The 25103-nt window shown below is 42.8% G+C and overlaps 3 protein-coding genes across 5 annotated transcripts; 1 reads left to right on the top strand and 2 right to left on the bottom strand.

Annotated features, from left to right (window-relative positions):
- Positions 1 to 1979: 1979 nt before the first annotated feature.
- Positions 1980 to 7179, top strand: klhdc10 (kelch domain containing 10). Of its 3 annotated transcripts, none has more exons than XM_076111865.1 (9): positions 1980 to 2207; positions 4024 to 4245; positions 4377 to 4531; positions 4657 to 4805; positions 4913 to 4997; positions 5146 to 5212; positions 5293 to 5340; positions 5557 to 5696; positions 5815 to 7179. In XM_076111865.1, exons 1-9 carry the CDS (start codon positions 2132 to 2134, stop codon positions 6022 to 6024), a joined length of 1152 nt encoding a protein of 383 aa, XP_075967980.1. In that variant the 5' UTR covers positions 1980 to 2131; the 3' UTR covers positions 6025 to 7179. The 3 variants fall into 3 exon arrangements, with proteins under 3 accessions (XP_075967980.1, XP_075967979.1, XP_075967981.1); XM_076111864.1 differs by having other exon boundaries at positions 1980 to 2222; XM_076111866.1 differs by lacking the exon at positions 1980 to 2207 and adding an exon at positions 2235 to 2964.
- A 709-nt stretch (positions 7180 to 7888) lies between these two features.
- On the bottom strand, positions 7889 to 15588 carry cax1 (cation/H+ exchanger protein 1). The gene is made up of 19 exons (XM_076111874.1): positions 15224 to 15588; positions 13924 to 14100; positions 13684 to 13811; positions 13383 to 13488; positions 13144 to 13260; positions 12985 to 13046; positions 12699 to 12866; positions 12421 to 12606; positions 11694 to 11793; positions 11461 to 11602; positions 11133 to 11316; positions 10702 to 11019; positions 10412 to 10449; positions 9826 to 10079; positions 9393 to 9529; positions 9128 to 9222; positions 8763 to 8841; positions 8575 to 8683; positions 7889 to 8355 (listed from the first exon to the last, which is right to left on the bottom strand). The coding sequence occupies exons 1-19, from the start codon at positions 15294 to 15296 to the stop codon at positions 8282 to 8284; spliced, it is 2547 nt and encodes an 848-aa protein (XP_075967989.1). The 5' UTR covers positions 15297 to 15588; the 3' UTR covers positions 7889 to 8281.
- Positions 15589 to 15974: 386 nt separating this feature from the next.
- smo (smoothened, frizzled class receptor) lies at positions 15975 to 24728 on the bottom strand. Its single transcript, XM_076111681.1, has 12 exons — positions 23679 to 24728; positions 22375 to 22574; positions 22026 to 22235; positions 21751 to 21923; positions 21428 to 21647; positions 21208 to 21331; positions 20959 to 21051; positions 20544 to 20652; positions 20010 to 20195; positions 19225 to 19373; positions 18430 to 18564; positions 15975 to 18278 (listed from the first exon to the last, which is right to left on the bottom strand). The coding sequence occupies exons 1-12, from the start codon at positions 23938 to 23940 to the stop codon at positions 17665 to 17667; spliced, it is 2475 nt and encodes an 824-aa protein (XP_075967796.1). The 5' UTR covers positions 23941 to 24728; the 3' UTR covers positions 15975 to 17664.
- Between the last annotated feature and the right edge of the window lie 375 nt (positions 24729 to 25103).

Genomic DNA, 25103 nt, shown 5'->3' with positions numbered 1-25103 from the left:
AGTGGGCCCACAGTCACAGACCCAGAGTCGTATAGAGAGATCGTACAAAATAAACGGTTCTGATTGGACCTGCATGACTTCTTCACTCCCGGCATCATTTGAATTTTGTTGTTGTTTAACTATCAGAATTAAATTTATAAATATTTATCAAGAAGGATACTTTTTTTTCATTTGACATAATGAGTTACTTTATCCAAAGCAGGATCAGATTTAAAAGCTGTTATCCTTTTACACTTAATTTATTTTTCATCCATTTTGACATATATTTCCTAGCAAGGAGATACAATTTAATTTAAAGCACTCTTATAACACTGGGAACGACAGAGGAATTAATTATCAGACCCTTTATGTAAAAGCGGTAGTAGGCTACTGTGCTCTAAAAATACTCCATCACAAGTAAAAGTCCTGCATTCAAAGTCTTAAAGAAGTCATCACATCCTTATTGTCAGCAGATTGATAACCAGCTCATGGATCAGTCTCCTAAGTCTCCTCCTCCCTTCACTCCTCCACTCACTACCACGTCATCTGCGTTCACCTCAACCGAGTACATTCTTGTAACACCAACCTTGCTGATAACGAAGACGACAAAAAGAGAGAACTCTCTCGGCTGGGCTGATGAGACTGATGAGGTCAGCAAGGTCCCCAAAAGTTTGCCTCCAATATTCCCCTCTTAAGAACATCTCTAACAAGCTGACATCAGGGATAAGGGAGCTGGATGTGATGTTAACGGATGCCGCCAAGCTGCACTCCTATTGGGCATGGACCTACTGCCTGGTACAGTGGTCCTCACCAACGCCCAGAAGCAGACTCATCTTCTGGACAAAGTGCACTCAACTAAATCTGCAGATTTATCAAATTTGATTAACTTAAACACGCGTCAGGTCTTTGGCAGGTAAATCATTTCTAAATTACGATTTGATCATCCAACACAATCTTAATTTGATGTGTTTAACTGAAACTTGGTTAGACCAACAGTAGTAGCAGTTCTTATTGAGGCAACACCTCCCCACTTCACACACAAAGGAACTCTGTTGTATTCTGGATGACGACAGACTGTTTGAGCCCACACACAGTAAGGAGCTCCTTCTGGACTTAATCATCTCCAAAGATCTTAACATTGGTTGAGGTGACTGATGTTGCTCTTTCCCTCTTTTTTCTTTGAGATGACTATCACTGTGCACGCACGTTTTCAAAGTTAGAATCAGTAAATGGCATATCATTGAAAACACCAGTCAGTTATTCGTTCAAGCTTTCTTTTCCAACCCCCTGCACCCTTGTGGGTCTCAGTCAATGAGTTTGTGATCATTTCAGTCCTAAAATTACAGATGTTATTGATGCCATCGCTGCCATTAAGTTAAAGGTAGTGGTTAGAAAAAAAGCATAATGGAGGTAAAAAAAAAAGTTGGTGTCAAAAAAGCGACATCTGTAAAGTGAGATTTTGCATTTATGATTTAGAACTGAGAAATGCAAGGCAGTCCTTCTTGTACGACATAACTGCCAAAAACAATAATGATGCACATTTCTTATTTGCTACTGTTACATGGCTGAGAAACCAGCTGCCCACTTTTTCACAATTCATTTTTAATTGGGGCTAGCGTATTCTAAACTGCATTGATATTATTTTATAAAGTTGTTATTATGCGTTTTTTCCAGATATTGTTGTGGGCCACAGCTACCAGTGAGGATACTGAGGTCATGTTCTTGGTAATATTTCTGGGAATTTGGTGTTTTGATGACATGAAGATAAGTTTACCTTCTAAGATTAAAGACATATTACCTGTGTTAATATTACAAGTGTTCGTAGTTCATAGTGTAAAACTTTCACTTTCTATTTAACCACGTGAATAATATCCAAACAGGTCCCTGGACCATGCACTTGGACAGAGAGAGAAAAAAATGTTGTTGTTTTGGACACCGACACGCGTAGTCCCGCCCATCTCTAATGACGCGACTTCCTAATAACAAGCCTCCTGATTGGCCAAGTGTCTCACGCCCGGGGGGGGTAAACATTTGTGAATGGCTTCATACTAACTGAGATGTGGAATGGTTTATAATGTTTTATCAGCACTTTAGCAGATGTTGTTTTTATTCGATGTGACGTCCTTCAGGGCTGGATTGTAACAGGGAAACGATGTCGGACACTGAAGGCGCTCGCAGTCCAGACCAGCTGAATAGATTCCAGAAACTGAGACACAGGCCGCCGCACGGTGAGACGTTAGCAGGTCGGTCAACAGCATGCTAACGATAGGTTTTAACCTACCGTTACCGTATTCTGCCTGTCAAATAAACACGGTGTGACTGAGATCAGCTGCTCCACGTACCCCCCTCTTTGCGTGTTAAGAATGGAAACGTTTCCCGTAACCGCTACCGCTCACATTGCTAAGCTTACCGCTCAAGCTAGCATCTAGCTAGCATGCATGTTTATCTTTGATTAGCTTTATAGCCACCATATATCACGTGTTACTAAATGAATGGAGATGGTAGCTTAGTCATAGTCGTTCACTTTTTTGTAAAAACGTGTCTTTCAGCTGCACAGGTAACTTAGTTATAGTTATATGGCCTCACACACGATCATTGATTAGGTTTTATAGACCTGCAGGGCTCCCAGGAGATTCAGGGCTGGGGACCAAGTATTGATAATAATCATCTATAGTACTCAATGGACATAACGTTACATGATTGAGATCTGTCATGTGTGGAGAAAGAGAGTCTTTGGTTCCTAACATTTTCCATTTGGCTGTTAGTATTAGAGTTATGTTGTGGTACATCGTTGGTACAGATCCTGGTCATGTTCTGTTTTCTTTCTTCTGTTTTGTTGTTGTTGTTGTTGTTGTTGTTGTTGTTGTTGTTGTGTACCACAGATATAGACTGCAGCTGGCAAGGCCAGTCACACCTGGGGCCAAAGCACAGTCACACAGTCCAACTCAGGTTCCTCTGACTGGTATCAACACGCAGCTGCAAAACGTATTCAATGGCCTTGATGACTGATAGACACCATTGTCTCACATGTCAGAAGTGAATGTGACACTCCCTTCGAGCATGTGGTCATACGTAGCTTTCTGAACACACTTTTAGCTGTTTATTTGGGAGGGTTATGCCTCTAAGTTTGATCAAATATCGCTCTTCTTCCTAATGAGTCTGAATGCACTATTTAGTCCTCTTTACAAAAGCATCTGCCAGTAAATCATGGCCTGTTACGATTCTGAAATATTTGATTTAGGTGTGAGACAGTGATATAAAACTCGCCAAACTTGTGTTGGGTTACTGGCATTACATTTATATCAGTGCGGATGTTCAATCATGGCGTCGCTCTACATTCCTCTACAAACGTGATCATTAACAATGCATTGGTTGGCTGAAACATCACTGTTCTGAGTTCTATGTAGGTTCTATTCTTAGTACATTAAACAAAGGTACATTATTCTATTTGGATTAATGTGCTCTGCATTCTGTCATCGTGCGCCCGTTTATAGAAAACTGCTTATCCCTCAGGCCAAACATCTTAGTGTTGTGGTAATGTTTTATTCCCTGCTATTTGCAAAGCTTTCCTTATAAGGTAAAACATGTCGGCCTGGCAGATGATGTGGTGACTGTGTGATTCTGTATTTTAAATACAGCACTGTATATGAATAGACTTGTCTGTCAGCTTTAGTGGCAGAGTGCCATTTCATTTGGACTGCACTACATACACCGTATAGTGTAATGAGGATGCACCGATCGCTTAAGTATCGTTTAAGGTTTTTATGGCTTATTATCTCCAAGCAGATGTATTTAAGTTGAGATTCAACTGGGTGTGAACGCAGTGCACAAAGGAATAAGTCTGTCTTCAGGGCAGGGCATGTTCAACCTGTGACTACCTGTGTGCAAGATGGTGTTTCCCTGCTTTCTGTCGGGGCATTCTGTGAAAAGGAGGACCGATAAATGCCTTATCATGATTTCACAACGTTGTGACTCTTGTCTCGTGTCTCTGTTAGTATGCCCCTCCCCTCCTCATCCTATGAAACTTTGTTCCTCCCTCTCCAGGTCATCGTATGCCCCCTGCCCGCAGTGGGCATCGCTGTGTTGCGGACAACACTAACCTGTATGTGTTTGGAGGGTACAACCCTGACTACGATGAGTCAGGAGGCTCAGAGAATGAAGACTATCCGCTGTTTAGGGAACTTTGGAGGTACCACTTTGCCACCGGCTGCTGGCAGCAGATTCGAACAGAGGGCTACATGCCCACAGAGCTGGCGTCTATGTCAGGTGAAACATTATTTAATAGATTTGAACATTTCAATACTTACCATTAGTATTTTACACACAAAAGAAAAAATAAATCCAGTTTTCTGTTAATGTGTTTGTATTTTGAGTTTGGTGTTGCTTTGTTTCCTTAGCTGTTTTGCACGGCAACAACCTCCTGGTGTTCGGTGGCACCGGGATTCCCTTTGGTGAGAATAATGGCAATGACGTACACGTTTGTAACGTGAAGTACAAGCGATGGTCACTACTCAACTGTCGGGGGAAGAAGCCCAACAGAATATATGGACAGGTAACCTCATAAATCACTCCTTTGATTGCTCACTGGGTCAAATTCAATTATGGGTTTTGAAGTATTGAGACTGGTTGTTGGATCCAGTGGATATACAAAACTCTGACTGACACTTTATTCCTCAGGCTATGGTTATTATAAATGGCTTCCTGTACGTGTTTGGAGGGACGACGGGTTACATCTACAGCACAGACCTGCACAGGCTGGACCTGACCACCAGGGAGTGGATTCACCTCAAGCCCAACAACCCTCCAGACGACCTGCCTGAGGAACGGTACGCCTTCATGTCGCCTGAATGTGCTGCAGGAACAAACCCGGCCAAAGGATCTTTTCAGCAAAGTAAAAATTCCATGACATGGCGTGCTATTGTGTGTGTCACAGGTACAGACATGAAATAGCACATGACGGACAGAGGATCTACATTCTGGGAGGAGGAACGTCCTGGACATCTTACCCTCTGGACAAGGTACTACACCACTCAGGGTATACTCGCCAAAGACATTTAACTGTGTGCCAGACAGAATTTCAAATTCAACATGCTTATTCCAGTTTATGCTACAGTTTCAATCTAAATCACTGCTAGACTAACAGTAAATGTTGTGTCTTTTTAATAGATACATGCTTACAATCTGGAGACTAATTCCTGGGAGGAGATTTCAACTAAACCTCACGATAAAATAGGTCTGTATTCCGCACCTCACTTTTAACGAAGCCTGTTTTGTTCTCTTTCACAGCCTGCTAAAATGTGTGTGTTTTGACAGGGTACCCTGCTCCTAGGAGATGCCATAGCTGTGTACAAATACGAAATGGTGAGAACTTTTCAATAATGCTGTGCAACCAATATCACCAGATTTAAAAAAAAAAAAAAAATAAAAAAAAAGACGAAATCCTACTTCTGTAATCCTGCTTCAAAGATAAACTGGTGCTCCTGATATCTGATATCGCATCCTCGTATGTTTTGAAAGTAACTTCCTGCCGTGCACAACTACGTGAACACTATCTGACCATTCGTTTTTCTGATGTAGATGTATATATCTGTGGAGGCTACAACGGGGAATTGATATTAGCTGATCTGTGGAAGATCAACCTGCAGACTTTCCAGTGGAGTAAACTACCAGCAGTGATGCCTGAGCCGGCCTACTTCCACTGTGCTGCTGTCACCCCAGTTAGTACAACACTACCGTCTCTAATCACTTGTCAACTGAGCTTAGAACCTCGGGTAGTAAACGCTACACTGAATATAATATTTACATCTTCCTCTCTTTGCTTCACTCTGTCCCAAGGCTGGCTGTATGTATATCCATGGTGGCGTAGTGAACATCCATGAGAACAAGAGAACTGGCTCTCTGTTTAAGATCTGGCTGGCTGGGCCCAGCCTGCTGGAGCTATGCTGGGAGAAGCTCCTCAAGGCCTTTCCCCACCTGACTTCACTCCCCACCATGCAGCTGCTCAACCTGGGCCTCACACAGGAACTCATTGAACGCTTGAAATAGGCCGCACAGCGGAGGACGGACAAATGAATGGATGGGACAGACTGGGAGGAGTTGAGGTCTGACAGAGCACAGAATTCAATTCATAGCAAAATTCTCTGGAAAACGCACTCTCCCTCCCCTGCCTAACGTAGCCCCGCCTTAAAACCAAAAACAATGGGATGCCTTTTTTGTTTCTTTTTTTGCCGTTTCAGTGAAGATAAATTAATTAAATGTTTTATGGATTTTACCCAACTCCCCCCCCCCACTTACATGATGCCTTTGTGTCAAGCTAAACAAGAATTCCCTCTTATCCTCCAAACTGTGACAGCTGGAAATACTTTATTTTGCCATGTCATATTTTCAAGGACCATCTCTCAAATGTAAAAAAGAAAAAGATCTGCCTTCTCTAGTACTTTAAAAAAATCTGCGCAAAGGAAGAATGCATGTGTATTTATTTGAAGGACTACATTTCTTTCATCATCTGATTGCCGCTTGCACACTTTGTCTTGCATATTTGTGGACGTTTACTTTTTAAATAGATCTCATAATCAATCTATCTTCTAAGTCTAATACATGGAAGACAATAGTTTTGCTAAAGGATCATGCCAGTGTTTTTGCACATTATAGCCAATTTAATCCAAATCTCATTTATAATTTGTTTCTGCCAACATGCTGTTTTAGTTTTTTTTTTTTTTTTTTAATGATTTTGTGACAAGCAGACATGATATTCACTTTGAGGGATTACCAATCTTAAATATCTTTTTAAGTTGTTTTCATACTATATTAATGAAAACCAGTGTCTGCCTTGAGGGAAGGAAAAACGTTTCAGTTCAAGTATTATATGCCTTGAAAATGGTCTCGAGTATTTGTGGTAAATTAGCTAAAACATGCAGAAACACTGGATGCTCTTAATTAGGGTACGGAGGAAAGGTTCAATGCTGGATTCGCCCATGTTTGAGCACTTGTATTTCCTGTATTTCCCATTATACATCATGTTACAGCCTAGTCTGCAAAAATGATTAAGGGTGGGTATCTTCAAAATTGTTTCATTACCATGCCATTTGCTTTCAGGTCTCATTTGTACACCAAACCGTGCAACACATCACTGTGAATCTGGTGCTCTTTAAAATTAAATTTAAATGCTTTTATTCGAATAAAGACTTCATTCTGTTAAGACATTTACTCCCTTTCTGTTGATGACACAACATGTTTGGCACAGGGAGTTGCTTTAGTAGCATGATGATACCAACATTTCTTTTTACTGCAGTGCCTTTTTCAGACTTTTTATGAGGCTGACATTTCATCAATAGGCAGTATAAGATCTTCACATATCTAGACAAAAGGGTTTGTGTTGTAAATTGTGTATTTAAGAAAGTGAACATTTTAGCTATTTTTGACCAAGCTGTTGAATATAATCACTAAACATCTTGGTGTCAAATAACTATTTCATATGCTGTTTCAAGGACACTATTCTCTTTCCGTTAAAAGCCAGACGGTAGACTTAAGGACAGGATGCAGCATATTGGGCCTTTTGGGTATTAGTCCTAAAAGCACTTGATAAAACATATACAGTTCCTATGTGTAATTCATTAAACAGATGCCAAATAATTGAAACTTGCATAAAGTGATTCTAATGATGAATGAGAGGGAAGACCCAGGAAGGGATGTTGCTCTCTGGTTTGATCTGCCTGCACTTCTTTACATTGCCCCTTTATGTTCAACATAAAACTACTTTGTGCATGATGTCATTTCCTGCTTTTAAAATTAACAATCAAACCTTTACTATGGGATATAGTTTTAAAGATGACCACTAAAATGTTGTACAGTAGGCTTGTGTGAATGTTGTGTTGGAATAATGTCAATAAAAGTTCTGTAAATAAAAAAAAACAAGCTATGTAGGAAGTGAATCCCTGGTTGAAAGAGTGGTCTTATTTCACAGAAGTTTTGTAAATGAATGCATTTATTATGTCCTGTATAAACCACTTATTACAATATATCAGAACCAAAAATGAATACAACCAATTTACATAAATGCAAGAGCAAAAAAAATTGAAGTTACAGATTTTTACGACAGCCAGAAGTGGGAATGTGTCAATCACATATTGACAAGAAGCAGACAGCTGTACGCTTACAACTCTGCTGTCAACTTTCAAAACTCAATCCAAAATCACTTTCCATGTTTTGTGCCACTGAATCCACAGCACCTGCAGATGAAGTAAGTGTATTTCTGTAGTGGCTTAACATGTTCGGAGCCTTAGGATTGTTCTTGGCAAGCAGGTCAACAAGAGGGCGGAGGAGGAGCAAAGAAGTAAAGGGACAAAAGGATGAGGTAGACCACCACTAGAGCAGTGCCTGCAAAGGAAACAGTTGATTATGAATCTACATATTAATTCAAGATTAAACTTTACTAAAAAACAGACCGCAGGCACGCTTCCTCTTACCTGCTCACTCATTACTGCATGGTTTAGAAGTTAGACATGACTAGCTTGCTAACACATGTAATATTCTCTCTTGGTCTCTTAAATGTATGATGTCCATATCTAATGTGGAGAAATCTGCATCCTGACTTACCCTGAAAGTAGTCACATTTTCCATCCATGAAGATGTAGTTGACCAGAATGACACTGAAGATGCTGGCCCAGAGATGAATATCACTGAACACAAGCACGAATCCAACATCCTGGGGAGGAGAAAGTCAGGATTGAAACAACTGCATTTTGTTAGGAAATTCTAATATTACACTTTTGAATTGAACTTACATAGAAGGCATTGAAGAGTACGAGCAGCGGGATCTGAATCATGCAGACCTGTACAGCAATGCAACTGCCCACTTCAAGGCTGTAGCCAAAAACACATTTCAAGTTGAAAAGTTTATAACACTCTTGTTAATTTGAACAATGGCTCAATCGAAATGTATAAACAATGTGAAAATCTATATTCATAAATCAGTAAAATAACAAATTAGATATCAAACTATTACATTTTCATTATTTATGCATTAGTAAGCATAAATTATATATTTAATATTACCAGATATATCATTGCTCAAGTGTGGTCTTTATAAAAGGGGAAGAATTCAGGCGATAAATAAAAACTATACTTCAACAGCACAGTGTACCCGTACCTCAGGCTGATGTTGTTCTGCAGTGCAAATTGGATCCCATTGACAATCTCAGGAAGCTCTGGCACCATGGCCAACACGGTGACACCGATGAAGTACTGCAAAAGGTGGGGCAGCATCAAGTACAAAGACACACACTGAGGTACACAATTCTTTGTCCTCAAGTCTAAACACATCCGTTAACATCGAGGCTCCATAAAAACTACATTAAACTCTGAATCTAAGCAACATTTTGCCTTCCTCTTTAAAGAATACAGCATTTTAATACCTGGGAGATGTAGGAATGGGTCAGGATGGGCTCTATGTTCTGAGTGCTGAGGTCAGCGCAGCAGGCCATCAATATTGTGGCAGCAATCAGCACTCCAAGAGCCCTCCACCGGGACCAGTGGACTACATGATGAGCTGCTGGTTGAATACACATGATAAGCTTACCGAATTTTTAACATTTCTGAATTACTTCACCGTAGCAGAAGGTTTTTCCTCCCCTTTCACATCCATCCAATCGAGTTCAAAGTCTAAACTTTCTCCCGTGTCTAGGTTCTTCACCCTCACATGCTTAAGGGTTCTGTCATGCACAGGCACAACTTTACCTCACTGCAAGGGAAAGGCTTTCCTCACATGCACAAATACAGCAGGCAACAGGCATCAGTGCTTCGCTATTTCATGCTCCTTCACCCAAAACACTACGTGCACAGACACACCTGTTGCAACGTGGCCGGTGGAAACAATGCTGGCATTAATACACGCGTTGGCTACAAGGTGATGGCCAGTGGTGACCTCACCAGTGGGGTGGTAGATGCCGGTACCCTCATGGGCGTACTGAACACCGTGCGCATGGCCCCCTTGACCTTCGCTGATATGGATATCATAGATGTGGGAGTGGGTTTTCAGTGTGAAGATGAGGCCGATCAGGTATGCAGCGGGCAGCAGCACAGAGATTGTGTACACCAGGGGCCTGGAAAACATTTTTGTATTTAATAACTAGTTAAAACACTACTGAGTTGATAACTTTAAAACTACAATTACCGCCTCGCGTCTTGTTGCAGTTTACATCCACGTCTGTCCAAACGTCTTTATCTTATTCTATTAGACATTTGTGTGAAATCTTCATAACTCTTCAGCTATGACCAAAAACGTGTTTTCTGAGGTCAAAGTGACCTTTGACCACCAAATTCCCTCCATGCGTTCCTGAGATATCGCATTCACGAGAATGGGACGGACGTACAACCTGAAAACTTAATTATGCTGCGAAGTAAAAATAAATATGCATGTAGCACCTGGACTTACTCAATATGGGACAGGATCAATTGTGGGACAGCTTGACTCTGTTCAAAACAAAAAAAAAAAACGAAGGTGAACATTAAAAATGATATCCTTTTGATAACCTTTTATATAATCAAACTGTGGAGAACCACACATATTTAATCTTCATGGTAGAAGTGTGTAGAATGTGTCGATAGAAAAAAAATAAAGTCATTTAAGCACTGCAAGCACAAATCACACTGCTGCTCCCCTCGTCATTTCCAAATGCAGGTACAGTGGACAAAACTGGAATTAAGAAGTCTTTTCAAACTCACCGTGTCGTAGTGACAATTTTTGCAGACGAAGGGCACACTGCCATTGCCTGGGATGTTGGTGCAGCTCTCACACACCAGATTACCGAAGGCCTTTGAGAAGAGGGTGGGAGCGAACACACCTAGGGACGATATTACAACATGAGGGTCAGGTTTCATGAATCCGTTAGTGGAGGACAAACTGTATGAAAACCAGTTACACGTGCAGCTGCCATCCATACCTCCAACGGATATGAAGAGTAAAGCCGAGCTCACTCCGGCTGACCGACTGTTGAATTGTTGCTCCCTGTGCTTAATGCCCCCAATGATCATACAGATACCCTGTGCAGTTGACAAACAAGTCAGCAAGAGGTTTAGAATCATATCAGAGGATCATAATGCTGCACGTTCACTGACATGTACATGTGTTCGTTTTGTCCTTCTCGGGCACTCACAGGTACAAACAGTATACACCCCAGCAAGGTCCCAGTGAGCGCTGCTTTAACGATCTCCTCATAACATTTGGTGCCTGCATTGTGTCCGTGCAGCAGTGCTGTGATGTAAAAGGTCATCTCCGAGATGGAACCAAACGTCGCATTCACCACTGCTCCCACTGCGAAGTTACTCTGTGCAGAAATGCTGAGGGAATATGCGGTTATCAATAAAGCAACCATTTTATGTATAGTGCATCATAATTCATGATTCAAATTACACCTCCAGGATGTACTTTCTCCTTTCATTCACATTCATCGACTGGCCACAAATAAAAATAAAAAACCTTACCTGGCAATACCCATGCCAATATAGTAGGATAGGGGAATGATAGAGGTGATGGCTGTGGCAAACTTGGTCTCTGCGCTGCATAAATGGTGTTCACGGTCAGTATAGCCAATAATGAGAGTGATAAATACCAGGGGGAGCAGGTCTGCAGGGAACAGAGACTTAAGGAGAACAAATGGACAGACAGCAGTACTGTATTTACCATGTACATCTGCAGAACTGTGCAAAAAGGATACTGAGAGCGAAAATGTTGATTCCTTGGACAGTGTATTTGTAGTAATACGCATTGAAAGCATGATAACAGCACAAGAGGACTCTGGTCTCACACCCAAACGTCTGCAAAAGAGAACATAAAACACTCACCTCAAGTTGCAAATTCATTCATTAGATGCAAACAATCAACTAACGGGTGAGGTTTAAAGGGCCAGTTCACACAAATCAAAAGAAAAAAAACCTTTCTCTGCTTTCCTCTAGTGGCATCAGCAACACGTCTTTCCATGAACAACATCCTGGTTACAATGTTCATGTAGAGATATTTCTATTGAAGTCAATTCCCAATGACAACTGTCCACAGTGTTAGAGGTCTCTAAACATTTGCAGGTTATGTACAGTACATGTTACATACCACTTGGGGGAGCTGTGTTCTTTGTGATTTGATTGAACTGCCCCTTAAAAGCAAATAGTAGATGCATGGCGAGCGCTTCAGTTAGATGTTTCCGTAGCTAATAAGGCGACTATAAAAACCTTGCAGTTCATGTTTTGACAAGCATGACCCGTGCTGCAAAGGAAGGAAAATATTGCACACATTCCTTGCCTTGATACCTCACCGAAAGAGATACCTTTAATCAGTTTGGACTTGTTGATACTTCCGGCACCTTAGTTCAGATTAAGCAAAGTAGAGCAGCTGCCATCTTGGATTATTCTCCACTAACCACTGACGTTTCATTCAAAATTAATGTGTACCTTTTCCAGTCTGTGAATCTGAATGTCCTCCGGTTCCATGAGCAGGACGATGGTCAGTGCGCGAGCGTTCATCTTGGCTACAGGTATAGTGAAGACCGGCAGCCAGGAGAGCAAACAGGCCAGGGAGTGGACCACAGTCAGGACAGGGTAGCCCAGCAACAGCCAAACATAAGTGCTGATGCGACACTGCAGAGAGGGACAAAGAACAATTTAAATCATACAAAGAAATATTAATGAAGCTTCGATGCACCAAGTGGTTAAGATTCTGACTTTCTTACCCAGTGCCTCGAAGTTCTTCTAGCTGGTGGTTCTGGGACAGGGATCACAACAGGGATTGGGGAAGACATCAGAAGGGGCGCAGTGTCCTTTTCCCTACTGTCTTCACCGTCTTCAGGAATGACCTCAAACTTTGGAGGCTTTGCAGTAGATCTCTTAACATCATCAGCCTGAAAAGGGCAGAGACGACAACAGGACATCACTTGTTGGCAACATGTAAATAGCACGTCTCAGCTTCTTTTGCGACACTTAAATAGTGGAATATTATTATACTATTGAACAAGTTACCTTCTCTATCGACTTCCCAAATGGCCAAATAAAGTACCACGCCATCATTAAACAAAGTTTGCCTGGAAAGAGCAACAAGAAAAGAAATGTCACGATGTTCCAGTTTTCAGAGGACATTACAATACGCTCAGTGATGCAGCTGGTTTTTAGGATACGTACCATAAGGGGCACCGACGATTGTTATAAACATGACAGGACAAATGAGGAGGTAGATTAAAGATATCCACCATCCAAATAAAATTACATAAAGTATGTTCCCAAAGGTGGCCACTGAGCCTGGAGGAGAGGAGAGATCACAAACGCAGGTTATTGCTTTCAACTCCGTATCTGCCTGTATGAGTATGTAGGTCCTGTTAAAACAGAATGAATGCGCAAAGATAGAACATGAAGAAAAAGACCTTGAGGCTTAACGATGCTAAGATCAGAGTGGAGCTCTTTGATGATGTCCGATCGGTCTTCAATGGGCTTCTCCGTTACATTGCCCTTCCACTTTCTGAAGCCAAACTGAAAAAAAAAAAAGCGTGATTTTGGATTAAAAGGATGTCACATAAAAGAATGTAAAAACAGTCTGGTATTGTTAACACATAACTCAGTTCAACTCCACATTTTCCTCTTCAGCCATGCATACACCCCCTGCAAAAGGATACTGAGTGATTAGGTGCAAAGTGAAAGTGTCGCCTTAACCCAGTCGTGTCCCACCTTGTAGTTGTTGGCCTCCCTGTGCGCCTCCACCTCATTCTCAGCTCTGATTGTAGTCTTTGTGGTGCCCTCATCCCAAACCTCCTCTCCATAGCGAGAGGGAGTAGATTGTGAGGCACCGAGTCCTCCTGCGGCAGATCACAGCTGTGAGAAAACTCTTCCACATGGCAAGATGGGAAAATATATCCCACATGATAATCACCCCCCCCCCCCCCCCCCCAAAGAAACTGGGACACTCACCTCTGTGGACGGTGAGGAAACATTTCGGTGTGTAGTGGCAGAATTGGTGGGCAGAAGCATCCGGGGAGGGCGTCTCCGCTGCGCCTAGCTCCGGATGCTGGGGGCCAACGCAGAGCAAATCAGTTTGCCACTGTCGCCGTGGAAACCGGGGATGCTGTTCAGGATCTACAGAGTTCTCTGGATAAGGAAACATCACAAATAACTTTTTGCAAATTGTGCAACAATGCTGAACCAAGACAGGAGGTGGTGCATTGAAATGATGAATCTACACACAAAGTCACCTCACGGCGGGGTATCATTGAATTAGAGGTGTAGAGCGTGATTGACGTCCAGCACCAACGCCTTCCAGCCATGGAAATGTGTGTGACTAACAAAAACCTCCTGAGAGTCATGCAGAGTGTCCCCCTCTTCCCCCACTCTGTCAATTGCTGTCTGCCAAGACCGATCACATTATAAATGCATTGCAACACACACAAGAACTCAGTTGACTATGCTATGGTTTGCAATTAAATATAGAAGCATGACGCTTGTACTGTAAATAATCCATCTGCTTATAATGTTTTACTCCCAATGTGTGATGTTTAGGATTTAATGGTGCAATGGACAGATTTCAGAAGCAACTAAAAGCTGATGCTTCAGACTCACACATTCATAAATAATATTCCACAGAAAGCTGATATCTACTTTTGGCCTGGCGCCTTTTTAAAACTACTTTGATAAGTGAGTTGGCAACTTCATGCAACAGCCAAAGCCGAGGAATGCAAGTTTGCAACAATCAATGGTTGCTTATTTCTCCTTTTGTCAACCCACCAAACTAACATGATGTAAACAAGATGAATAAACTACATTATGATTGAACAGCTTTTATCACTACAAGGCAAAAGAACACATGCCTCCGATTTCAGACACAATCCTGAACCTGTCTGAACATTAAAAAAAAAAAATAAAAAAACGTAGGCTGCACCAAAAGTAACCCCAGTAACGTTTAGAAGTTTATAATGAATTCAATTCTTCTCGGAATAAAGCGACTTCTGTAGAGTTTGACAGTCAAACAGAAAGTCCTCCAGGAAGTCCTCTCAACGTTTAGCTCAGACCGGAGGGACGTCTGGAAGCACAGGTGACTTTGATGAACGCGCTCGCGACAAAAACAAAGTCAAATGTAAAAGAAGCAAAGAAATAAACACAAAACGCAAAGAGAACTTCTGACAGCCCGGGTTTTAAAGGGACAAATGCAGGAGGGGGGTTGTCGAAATGGAGGTGGAGAAAGCAGCTTTCAGAAGCAGAAGTAGTTTGGTCTCACCTGAATCCGCCGCGGATCTTCTCCGCAGGTTCTCCACAGCAGCTGGCGTCAATGAAGACTTATTGTGGGACATTGTGTCTATCTGAGTGTCGCTCCTGTGTCATCGGTGCGTCGAGGGTTCCCCCCCCTTCTTTATGAAGTCTACCGTGCGGTCACTGCAGGTTCCTCACGGCGGCGGACCGACACCAGCAAACACGGAGAGGGGCGGGGTGAGGGATGGAGTAGCTGGAGATACCGCAACATTTTAAATCGGATTTAACCCCTGTGTCCATTCTTAAAGGCCTCCTCTCTTCCTCCATGTGTTTTCTTTCTATCTTCCTTTCTGTGGATACATTTGGATGTTTATTTTTAATTTTTAAATCTTTGGAGCTACTGTGTGTAGGATTTGAAAATGAGCAACTTTAACGCCCCCAGTGCCAGAATCAATAAAGAAGTGTGACATTGCAGACAGCAGCAAACTATGCACGTGCTTACTGCGTTGCATGCTGTTATTGTTTTTGTAAAAATCAGAAGCAACGTATAAAACGTTATTTTGTCGGAAAATATAAGGTTTTAGAAAGTAAGGTTCATGTTATACAAATTGAGTGAAAATATATGTCATGTAATCTTTGTTTGTGTTAAGAAAATGAGGGATAACCTGTAAAAAAAACAGGACAAAAAAATGTTTAATCGTTCAGCGGATAGAAGAAGATTTTTGAGGATCTGAAAATCATGCAATTTTATTCATATACAAACAGATGCTTAGCTCTGTGACTCAGGTGAAATAATAGCAATAAATGAGGCACAAACTGTGGCTAGTGCATTGTGTGACATAAGGCAAAACATCCACAGAGAGAAGTGAAGGGTTCCTTTTATTTACATATAAAAACAAAAAAAGTACAGCTGCACAAAGTGACAGTATAAGCTTATTTGTACACAGTTGGGAGACTAAACACAGAAAGCAACTCAAGGCCTAAATCAGTTTGACAGCTCACAAAAACAGAAGTTATTACTTTTCAGGGCATACAAAGTAAAACCATAATCTTCATTTAGCCTCTTAATAATCGTTGAACATAAACGTTTTGGGTGGATATCAGCTATTCTTTATTTTGTTGCCCAACTCCCTATATTGTAGAATTCATAGCAGTGTGGTAACTACTTATAACATAAATAATTCTCTATCATACACATCTCACATGAACATCTAGACACTTACATTAAACTACTTACCGTTGGCTAAGAATGACTTCAGCATCATTTATCCATATGGAGTGTAAAATGACAATACTAGGTGAAGTTTTGGTTACAGCACAAGTACAGTGACAACTTCTTATAGCATAGTTGACTCTTCCCTTTTTATTTATCATATCAGCAGAGTAATGAAGTGATTTGATATATAAATCTGTACAAATAATACCCTTGTTAAGAAATCTATGAACATCCTATATACACAACACACATTTAGAAAGATACTGTAAAATAGAAGCATTTACTTAAAAAGTGACCTCTGAGCCCACTGCTGTCTAAAATACGTCAAACACAAGAGTTTGAACTGGACTGAAGAAAGGAAAAAGCACATATGAAGCCCAGTTTATATTGAATATGTACAACAGATTAACAGTAGAAATACTGCTGTAAAAAAAAAATAACACTTTCAAGGAGAAAAGTTGTTCTGAAGTATACAGGCCACAGCATTCATTTCAGTATTTCTTTTCCTCCAGGCCAAAAATAAGCTAATTGTAGGTTTATTGCACCAGGCAACCGAGCATAATGCAAATTGCACCTCACGTTAACTGTACATAAACATAGAGATTAATGGCTAAATAGTGGTGGGAAGAGAGAAATGGAGTCTTAGAAACACAATAGAAGACCTGGGTTCAAAAGTATTTGCAAGTAGCCCGTAGCATTTTTAAACCTGTATGGTCTTCTGTACGAGTCCGGTTTTACAGCCCCGGGGCAGTAAAAATAATGATGACACAAGCTGTCATTCAAAGAATAACAATATAACTGACTTTTTCCACTGCGTTCATCTTCAAATATCCTTAGTGGTAATTCCAAAAAACAAGTTGACAGTGTCAAACTGAACGTCATCTATGACACCGTGACTTTCCCGGCCACGTTTAGATTCGGAGGTCTGGCTGGGCTGACACCTGCTGATGAATACATAGGGGGTTCTGTTTCAAGCCATATAAAGTTTAGCTGCCTTTTGTCTTGTCATCATGGAGTTGCCTTTGAAATTTGATTGGACACAAATAAAGTATAAAAAAATAGTCTTTCATTAACTTATTCACAACATATTTTTTCACTTTATCCCTTTGTTTTTTGACCAAAAAATAATATATAAAAACTTCCATCTGGACCGGTGGAATTAGATGCACTTTAATACAAATTTTTAAAGTATCCAGCACTTTCTGTAGCTTACTGTCTGTGTACCACAAAGCATATACATCGGAGCTGTGCTCTTAGAAGTCAGAGTCGGCATCCATAAGCTCCGCCTCCATTAAATTGGTCCGGGAGTGAATGGGTCCATAGCCGGACCTTCGTCCTGCCGGTACCCGAGCCACGTGGGCCATCCTCTCTGACAGCCCGTCGGTGAGATCCGTCTCCCCCGGGTAGCTGGAAGGTCCACTGGGCTGCCAGGTGGAGGCTGAGGGGAGGCATCGTGGCCCGAGACCCAGATCCTCTGGGCGGTCGTTGAAGGTTGGAGGGTGGTTGCGGCTGTAGCTGTACCGACTGCTCTGGTAAGATGGATAAGGGCACCTCTGCTCACGGGACTGGGAGTGAGAGGGTTGGATATCTGGGTAGGACCCTGGCAGGACTTCCTCCTCCAGCTTCTGCTGTTGCCTCTGCTGCTCCCGCAGATTAGCCACCAGACTGGGGTGGCATGGCAACTTGGGCAAGCGAGGCACCGAGCTGCGACCAAACTCGCGCTGGCGATAAGCCTGGTTGTCCACCTCTTCCTCCGCTGGACGCACTTCCTTCTTCCTCTTCTTCTTCTTCTTTTTCCTCTTTATCATCTCTGGTGAGATCTCAGCCTCCACCATCCACAGCCTGTTCCTCTCCTCTGGAGGTGGTACTGTGAAGAAATAACAGAAAGAAAGTCGGTGTTCAACAGTTCTCGGATAAAAAAAAAAAAGGGCAAAAGATGAAAAAAAGATGGCGGGAAAATAGGATTTGAAATGCTCAGCATATGTAAAGCAGGAGGTGTAATGGTCTCCAGCTCTCACCTGGTGTGCCAGTAGGAGTAACAGAGATGTCCTGAGGCAGGATGGCACCTCGTCTGGCCACCATCTTGGTCACATGCTGCGCCCAAGCTGATGACATGTCATTGGACGGCTCATTTAGCTCAAAATTTATTCCAGCTATGAAGGAGAGAAGAAAAGCCACAACCTCTCCATTTACAACAGGGACAACTGAGGACAGCTTTAAACCCAACATGCACTTAATGGCTCCCCCACGGTGCCTCTGTAGCTCTGAACCGCTCCAAGCTAAACAAGCGTGGCAGCCACAGCAGCCTCACAGTTTACACGAGCAGAGATGCGTCAGTCAGTTCTTAGCGACAGACATAACAGTTGTCCCTGACTGTGTAGCCTCGAAGCCACACTAAAGCCAACGGAAAATCTTCTCAGGCCAAATTCGAAAGAAAAACAATAAATAGTGGTTGTTTACATGAGCGAATATATCTGCGTGGCTACATACCTCGAGGGATAAGTGAGAAACTATCTTTTTGTATTTTGGGGGAAGCAGCCATGTACTAAAAGAATAATATGCATACAATAACAATACTAACATGAGGTATGATCTCCACTATAAATAATCCAGATTAGACACCTTGCAGTTTCAGTTATCTACCACAAGGTGGAAGTATGCAAACATCACCAGACATGGTTTCAACTGTTTCAATCTTCATCCCAAGTAGAGGACAATGTAGCAAACCCTAATAAGTCAAAAGTGTTTTCTGTTCTCTGTATTAAAATGTACTGAATTTATCCTAAATGATCAGTTTAGAGTGAAATACTCACCCACTGGTCCTTCATGGGACACGGTGTGCATGCTGAAGGACAGCTCCTTCTCTGGGTCCTTGTGAAGCTCCTTCCTCAACGCGAATGCCTTGGCGATCATCTTGCTCTTCTTGATCCTCTTGGGTTCATTGTCACTACGGCCAAGAATCCTGACACGAGAACAGAAGGCAGGTTCAGAAAGAGAGACACCGACACTGATGATTAGAACGACCCGATCGAGGATCACACGTTGATTCCGGGCAAGATGCCGTTCTTTTGCGTCACTCTGGATGAGACGGTCTTAAAACCCACACCGAAAACAATAATTCCAAGAAGCTGAATTACCATTTTTTCTCCTTCTTCAAAGCCAGAAGGAAACTAATTCCTGTGAGTGAAATCCAAGTCACAGTGAGCCCTTGTGAGCGCTGTTACAAAACCAAGGATTAACACTGCACACCTAAACGCACACACTGGGGACACACTGCTAGATTGTGACTACATTTCTGCCTCCATACTTTTCAATACTCAGGGTGAATATCTACGGTTTTTAAACATGTTTGTCAGGGAAAGTCTGCTACATGTTTGGATGCATAGAGGTTAGACTTTTCCCACGCTGTTCTTTAAAACCATATATGGACGTGGCCAGGCATGTAGCCATGATAGTAATGAGAAGAGACTGATGGAGAGATTGGAAAAGGCAGAAACACAACAACGAACATTAAACACAATCGTCAGAATAAACATTTTTACAACTATAGCCTTTAGTCTTTATTGTTAATGCTACACTTCGCTTGATGTTTGCTTACTTGCACCAGGTCCGTTTCCAGATGAGGATGGTGGCCTTGGTCCAGACCCAGGTACTCATAGCAATACCCGTCCCAAACATGGAGAACAGGTTGATTTTCTCCACCATCAGGCTGGGCCGGTTCTTAATGGTGCATTCTGGGATTGGCTTGTTGGTCTGAGAGGCGATCGTCACGTTGGCTTCACACCTGTTCAAAACATCGCAGAGGGGAAAAGTCAACGCCTCGACCATGCTGCATGCGCCTCGCACAACTTCTATCCATATGACTGAGGTACATTCAAATGCCGGATCTGGTAAATAAGAAAGTCTTTCACATGTCGGGGGCAGGAGAGAGCAGTTTACATTTTTGAGGCTAAATTAATTCCAACCCAGCCAGTGTCAACACTGTGAGGGAATAGGGCTGCATTCACCGCTGCAGGCCGAGCGGTTACGCGGCGGTTTTTGAGACTCAACAGCATCAGTTTGTGGATTTCTGTGTGCGGAGTCTGCAGGTGTGCAGCAGACCTAAAGAAGAACGACAATAAAAAAAACGTACAGCACGTATTCTCTGAAGCTCCTCTCCCATTCAGCCTGGTTGAAGAAGTCATAGAAGTGGCAGCCGAAGGTGATGAAGACAAAGCCGAAAGCGAGGAATCCAAAAATACCTGGCAAGGAGAAAAAGGACAACAATTTAGATGTGAGGTACCAAACACTTCACTCCAAATATCATTCATGCAGTGAGGACATGGACCGTAACATATTTTGCACCTGGTGATGTTATTTCTGTTGATGATCAAAAATGTTCACGATTTGTGTTTAGTGTGCCCAATATGCTGATACAGACTCCGAAAACATTTCATTTCTTTAACACCCAGGTCTCAAAAGTGATTATTCCCAGCATGATGTTTACTCTCATACTATTTCTCAGGTCGCCACTGTGGTGTGAAATGGCACCAGATGAGAGAACGTACCAAGTCTGAGCATCGTCTCGTTGATTTTGCTGGCAGCTTTCTCACTCAGTAGTCCTGGGTGGTTACTCTTAATGGAAAACAAAGTCATGACGCCTAAAAGGAGAAATAAACGGAATCAGTCAGTGTTGGTGGCTGCGGGGACGAATCTGAGGAGGCCTTCTGGATTGTAACAAAGCCTAAAGGATTTGGATAGAAGAGTTAAAACTGCTTTACCAAGGATGGTTACTGAGCTATTTTAACAGAACTCACCCCGAATGAGGAAGTAGCCGCCGACAACAAGCACCACTCCAATGGGGGCCAGCACAAACCCAGCACGGTATCTGTAGTTCTTATAGCCGACGAAACAGATCCCGCTCACGGAGTCTCCGTCCACCTGTGAGTAACGGAGCCACAACAGATGAGAAAAAAATGATCTTTTCTCGTGACTGTAAACCATTTTTCCTGTCTCAGAGAAGGGCTCCCTACTCACCTCAGCGATAGCCAGGATGGCCACGGTGAGGACGAAGGGGATGGACCAGGTGACCATGTGGAAGTAGGAGGTTCTGCCAGACAGCGGCTGCTGCGTGGTGCCCAGGGCTTTGAAGGACGTGTGCCAGGCGTAGGTCAGCATGACGAACCAAATCACGCCCGACATCAGGGAGTAGTACACGATGATGAAGATGGTGACGCATGACAGCGTCTCTGAAGACCTGTAGAGAACGGACAAAGATGTATTTGATTTTTAGGACTTACATTTCCTAGTCGCGAACGATCTCTGATGTCATAACTGAGCGGTTGAAGGCGTTCACGTACGACGGCTCCCCGAGTCGCATGGTGTTGTCGCTCTTGCACACAATCTCGTCGCGTGCTCCATCCAGGAACTGGGCCAGCCAGCCGATACTGCCCACGAAGAAACAGGCGTTGATGTAGAAGAGAATGACGGCTGGGTAGCGGTTGGAATTCCTCCAGTCGGCAAGAAACGTCGCCTGAAACAGAGGACATTTTGAAAGTCCGAAGAGGGCTAGTAGAGGAATATCTAAGGAACATCCTGAAAAGGCAACACACAGAATGATGTAGTTATGTCTCACCAGGGTGAAGAAGGTGCAGAGGAGGGTGATGGTGCCAAAGTACGCGATGTAGGCGTGCATGTCATTGTGCTCCTCCTCGGTGAACAGCGGGTTGTCACACTGGATACCACAGCCCTCCACGTCCTTGTACCAGCTGGACTGAATGTCTGTCTTCACCAGGGGAGCTTCACACTGGCCCGACATGTTGAACTTCAGCTTCTGCACCTCATTCTGCACACAGAGGACACAAAGGTGAGCTTCTAATTCAACCCGCGTACCCTGACCTTTTGACCCGCTTGGGGATCAATAGTCTCACACACACACACACACACACACACACACACAACATTACACGACAATGAAAGCGTACCGAACAGCCCATGGGGAATTTGTCACACTTGAGGAAGCCGGGCCAGCCTCTCTCCTGGTCTACGATGCTACATGGCCGCCGTGTAGCCAAACACAGGCTCTGACTGGGCAGCTCGACCCGGCCGTTCTCACATTTGGGCATGTAGATGGCACAGAGCAGAGGCTGGATGACGGACCAACAGCGGGGAGCGTTCCGCAGACCTAGGACAGGGAAAAAAACATCTTAGAACATCCTGGAACATTCAAGTTAGACAGGAGAGATGTTCCGACAGGACGCAGGCTTGATTTGTCAGACTGATGGTGGTGATGCTGGAGATGTGCACGTACACATAAGTAGTCAATCACCTAATCAGCAAAAATGCCGCTCAAAAAATGTCTCCATCCTCACTTGCACAGATGAGAGGATGGAACTGTGCTTTGTCACACATGGTAGATAATCTAATTTTTTTTAGTCAGACAAAATGAGCAATTTGAAGACATCACATTTGGCTCTCATTTTGTCGACAAATTGATTCATCGAGAAAATAATCCGCAAATGATTAGATACGGAAAAGAATCAGTGGCTGCTGCCTTATTTTGAACAATCACAATTGTCACAAAGACAGAACGCAACAATGAATCGGTCTTAGTGAAGTGCGATGAAATGTTTGAAATGTTTGAAATGTGAATAAAATGTGAAATGTGAATAAAATGCCTCTCTGAGGATTCCTCAGGAGAAGTGTGCATGACAAACATGTATCCACTGAAACATGAGCACAGTAAAGAGATGGCATATGAATGGGTAATCTCTCTCTCTGTCCACCATCAGGCCATAAGGCTCCTCATCAGATGTGGGGAGCCCTTCACACCTCTGAAGCTGTGACCTGGGCCTGACAGATCATTCGTAAGTGCTGATGAATGTGAAGCAGAATATCTAAAAGCCTTTTATTAGTGAGAGTATCCTATTGTTGGCTCCCTAACACCTATGAGTGATTCCTTTTGTTGCCTTTAAGGGATTTTAACCCTTCATTTCCTGTTGAGGCTCTCTTACCACTTCCAGCCTCCATCCCAGCCCATTGTCAAACCAATTAACATTATCATCACATATAAACAATGCAAACAACACTGGATATAAATGTAAAGTGAAACTGATCCGTATATACTTATTTATTAAGCTGCTACAAATTGCAACCATGAACGCTACAGTTACAAGAGTTTGTTTTTTATTGGATTACACAGGATGAGTACCACTCTTCTTCTACGATCTTAATTGTAAAAGGAGACGGATCATATTCAGCCAAGTTACTGGGCCAAATTAATTCTCACCGGACCACATGGTCAACTTCTCAAAAGCCTCATCCTGGGTGCTGGAGTCCTCCGCCAGGACCAGAGATGTATGCGTGTACGGTAGAGGCGATCCCAGACATGTGTTGTATTTAAGCGCCTCGCAAGTCGAGGTTTTCTTGCAGTTATCCTCAAACACAGTCCCGTTTGGAGACAACGCCGCCCCGGAGCCCGAGAGCCAGACAGCCCAGACGCAAAGCATCCCGTAAAATCCAACAATGGGGCTCCGACCCTGGGAAGACATCTTGGGAGTAGAGGTTCAACTGGGCAAAAAAAAAAAAAAAAAAAAAAAAAAATCACTTTGAATTCTAGTGCTTCACTTGTGCTGTTTCCTCGAGAAACCCAAAGATGAAGCTTTCCTGGTTAGATTTCGAATAAGTTACCAAATTCGGCATGGTGAGGGGAATCTGCGGGGGCGCTTGGAAGTTTTCTCGCAGTCCTCCCAAACTTTTTTTATTCTGCGCTTCTCGTCCGATCCTCGCTGCGTCCTCTTGGATTCCTTCATTATCCAAATCCGGACAGCTCCACAAAAAAAAAAAAAAAACCCCCCGTCCTCACTTCCAGAAAAAACGCATCGTTCGTTCAAAACAACGTAAAGTTTTCATTCGAAGCATTTAGGCTGGGCACGAAAAAAGACAGAAAGTTGCAGATTCGCCCTCCCCCCACCTCCAGAAAAAAACAAAAAACTTGCCATGAAAAAGTCTGGATGTCTGTAATAGGATCTCCAGTTCAGACGCACCACCCCCTTCTCCTCGGCCCCCCCTTTTTATGCTGGCAGAAAAACAAGGTGATACATTATCCTACATCTCTCTACGTGTGTGCGTAAAAGTGGCTTTTCTCATGTGTCTGATGAGAAGTGTCTGAAGCGGTGTTGTGGTCCTCAGTGTGTGGGTGTTTTTTTTTTTGTGTGTCTCTGGTATGCACATGGTGGGGGAGAGATCGAGCAACAAAACCTCCCCTCCCATCCCCCTCTGCAAGTGGAAGAATGTGCCTTATGGCAGGCCTTCTCAGCAACGTCTCAAAGACCCCCAAAACATCACAGACCCCCCCCCCCCCCCCCCCCCCATCTGACAGTTTTACTGTCATATGAGAGTTTTTTTTTTTTGTAGTTTGTGCTGAATCATAGGATCTTATACACAACATGTCACCAGTGGCAACTTCAAGGGAGTGAAGCTGAAATGTCTCACTTTTATGATTAAGGACCCTCAGGTGGTCCTCAAACTGTCGGAGAACTACTGATCTACCAAATCAATATAGAGGGGTCATAATACAGCAGTCAATAATAACAGGATGTTTAAAATGTAATTATGTGTGCTTCTGATGCTGTACATTTTCTTAATAAGAGGTCAGCTGCTCAAGAGGAAGGCTTAGACGTAAGCACACAAAGAAGAATTAGAATGAAATAAA

This window comes from Anarhichas minor, unplaced genomic scaffold (genome assembly GCF_050575085.1).
Source record: "Anarhichas minor isolate MPS153535 unplaced genomic scaffold, ASM5057508v1 ptg000045l, whole genome shotgun sequence".
Classification (NCBI taxonomy): Eukaryota; Metazoa; Chordata; class Actinopteri; order Perciformes; family Anarhichadidae; genus Anarhichas; species Anarhichas minor.
Note: the sequence above shows the minus strand (reverse complement) of the source record. Positions and strands in the feature narration are given on the sequence as shown.

Excerpts from the sequence above, each read along its gene's own strand:
- klhdc10 (XM_076111864.1), top strand. The coding sequence starts at position 2,132 with ATGTCGGACACTGAAGGCGCTCGCAGTCCAGACCAGCTGAATAGATTC. Across the intron at positions 5,213-5,292 it reads TAAACCTCACGATAAAATAG|GGTACCCTGCTCCTAGGAGA; the intron begins GTCTGTATTCCG and ends GTGTTTTGACAG. Across the intron at positions 5,697-5,814 it reads ACTGTGCTGCTGTCACCCCA|GCTGGCTGTATGTATATCCA; the intron begins GTTAGTACAACA and ends CTCTGTCCCAAG.
- cax1 (XM_076111874.1), bottom strand. The coding sequence starts at position 15,296 with ATGTCCCACAATAAGTCTTCATTGACGCCAGCTGCTGTGGAGAACCTG. Across the intron at positions 13,261-13,382 it reads TAGCATCGTTAAGCCTCAAG|GCTCAGTGGCCACCTTTGGG; the intron begins GTCTTTTTCTTC and ends CCTCTCCTCCAG. Across the intron at positions 11,794-12,420 it reads AGATTCACAGACTGGAAAAG|ACGTTTGGGTGTGAGACCAG; the intron begins GTACACATTAAT and ends TCTCTTTTGCAG.
- smo (XM_076111681.1), bottom strand. The coding sequence starts at position 23,940 with ATGTCTTCCCAGGGTCGGAGCCCCATTGTTGGATTTTACGGGATGCTT. Across the intron at positions 19,374-20,009 it reads TGGAAACGGACCTGGTGCAA|GATTCTTGGCCGTAGTGACA; the intron begins GTAAGCAAACAT and ends TTCTCGTGTCAG. Across the intron at positions 18,279-18,429 it reads TACTCCTACTGGCACACCAG|TACCACCTCCAGAGGAGAGG; the intron begins GTGAGAGCTGGA and ends ATTTCTTCACAG.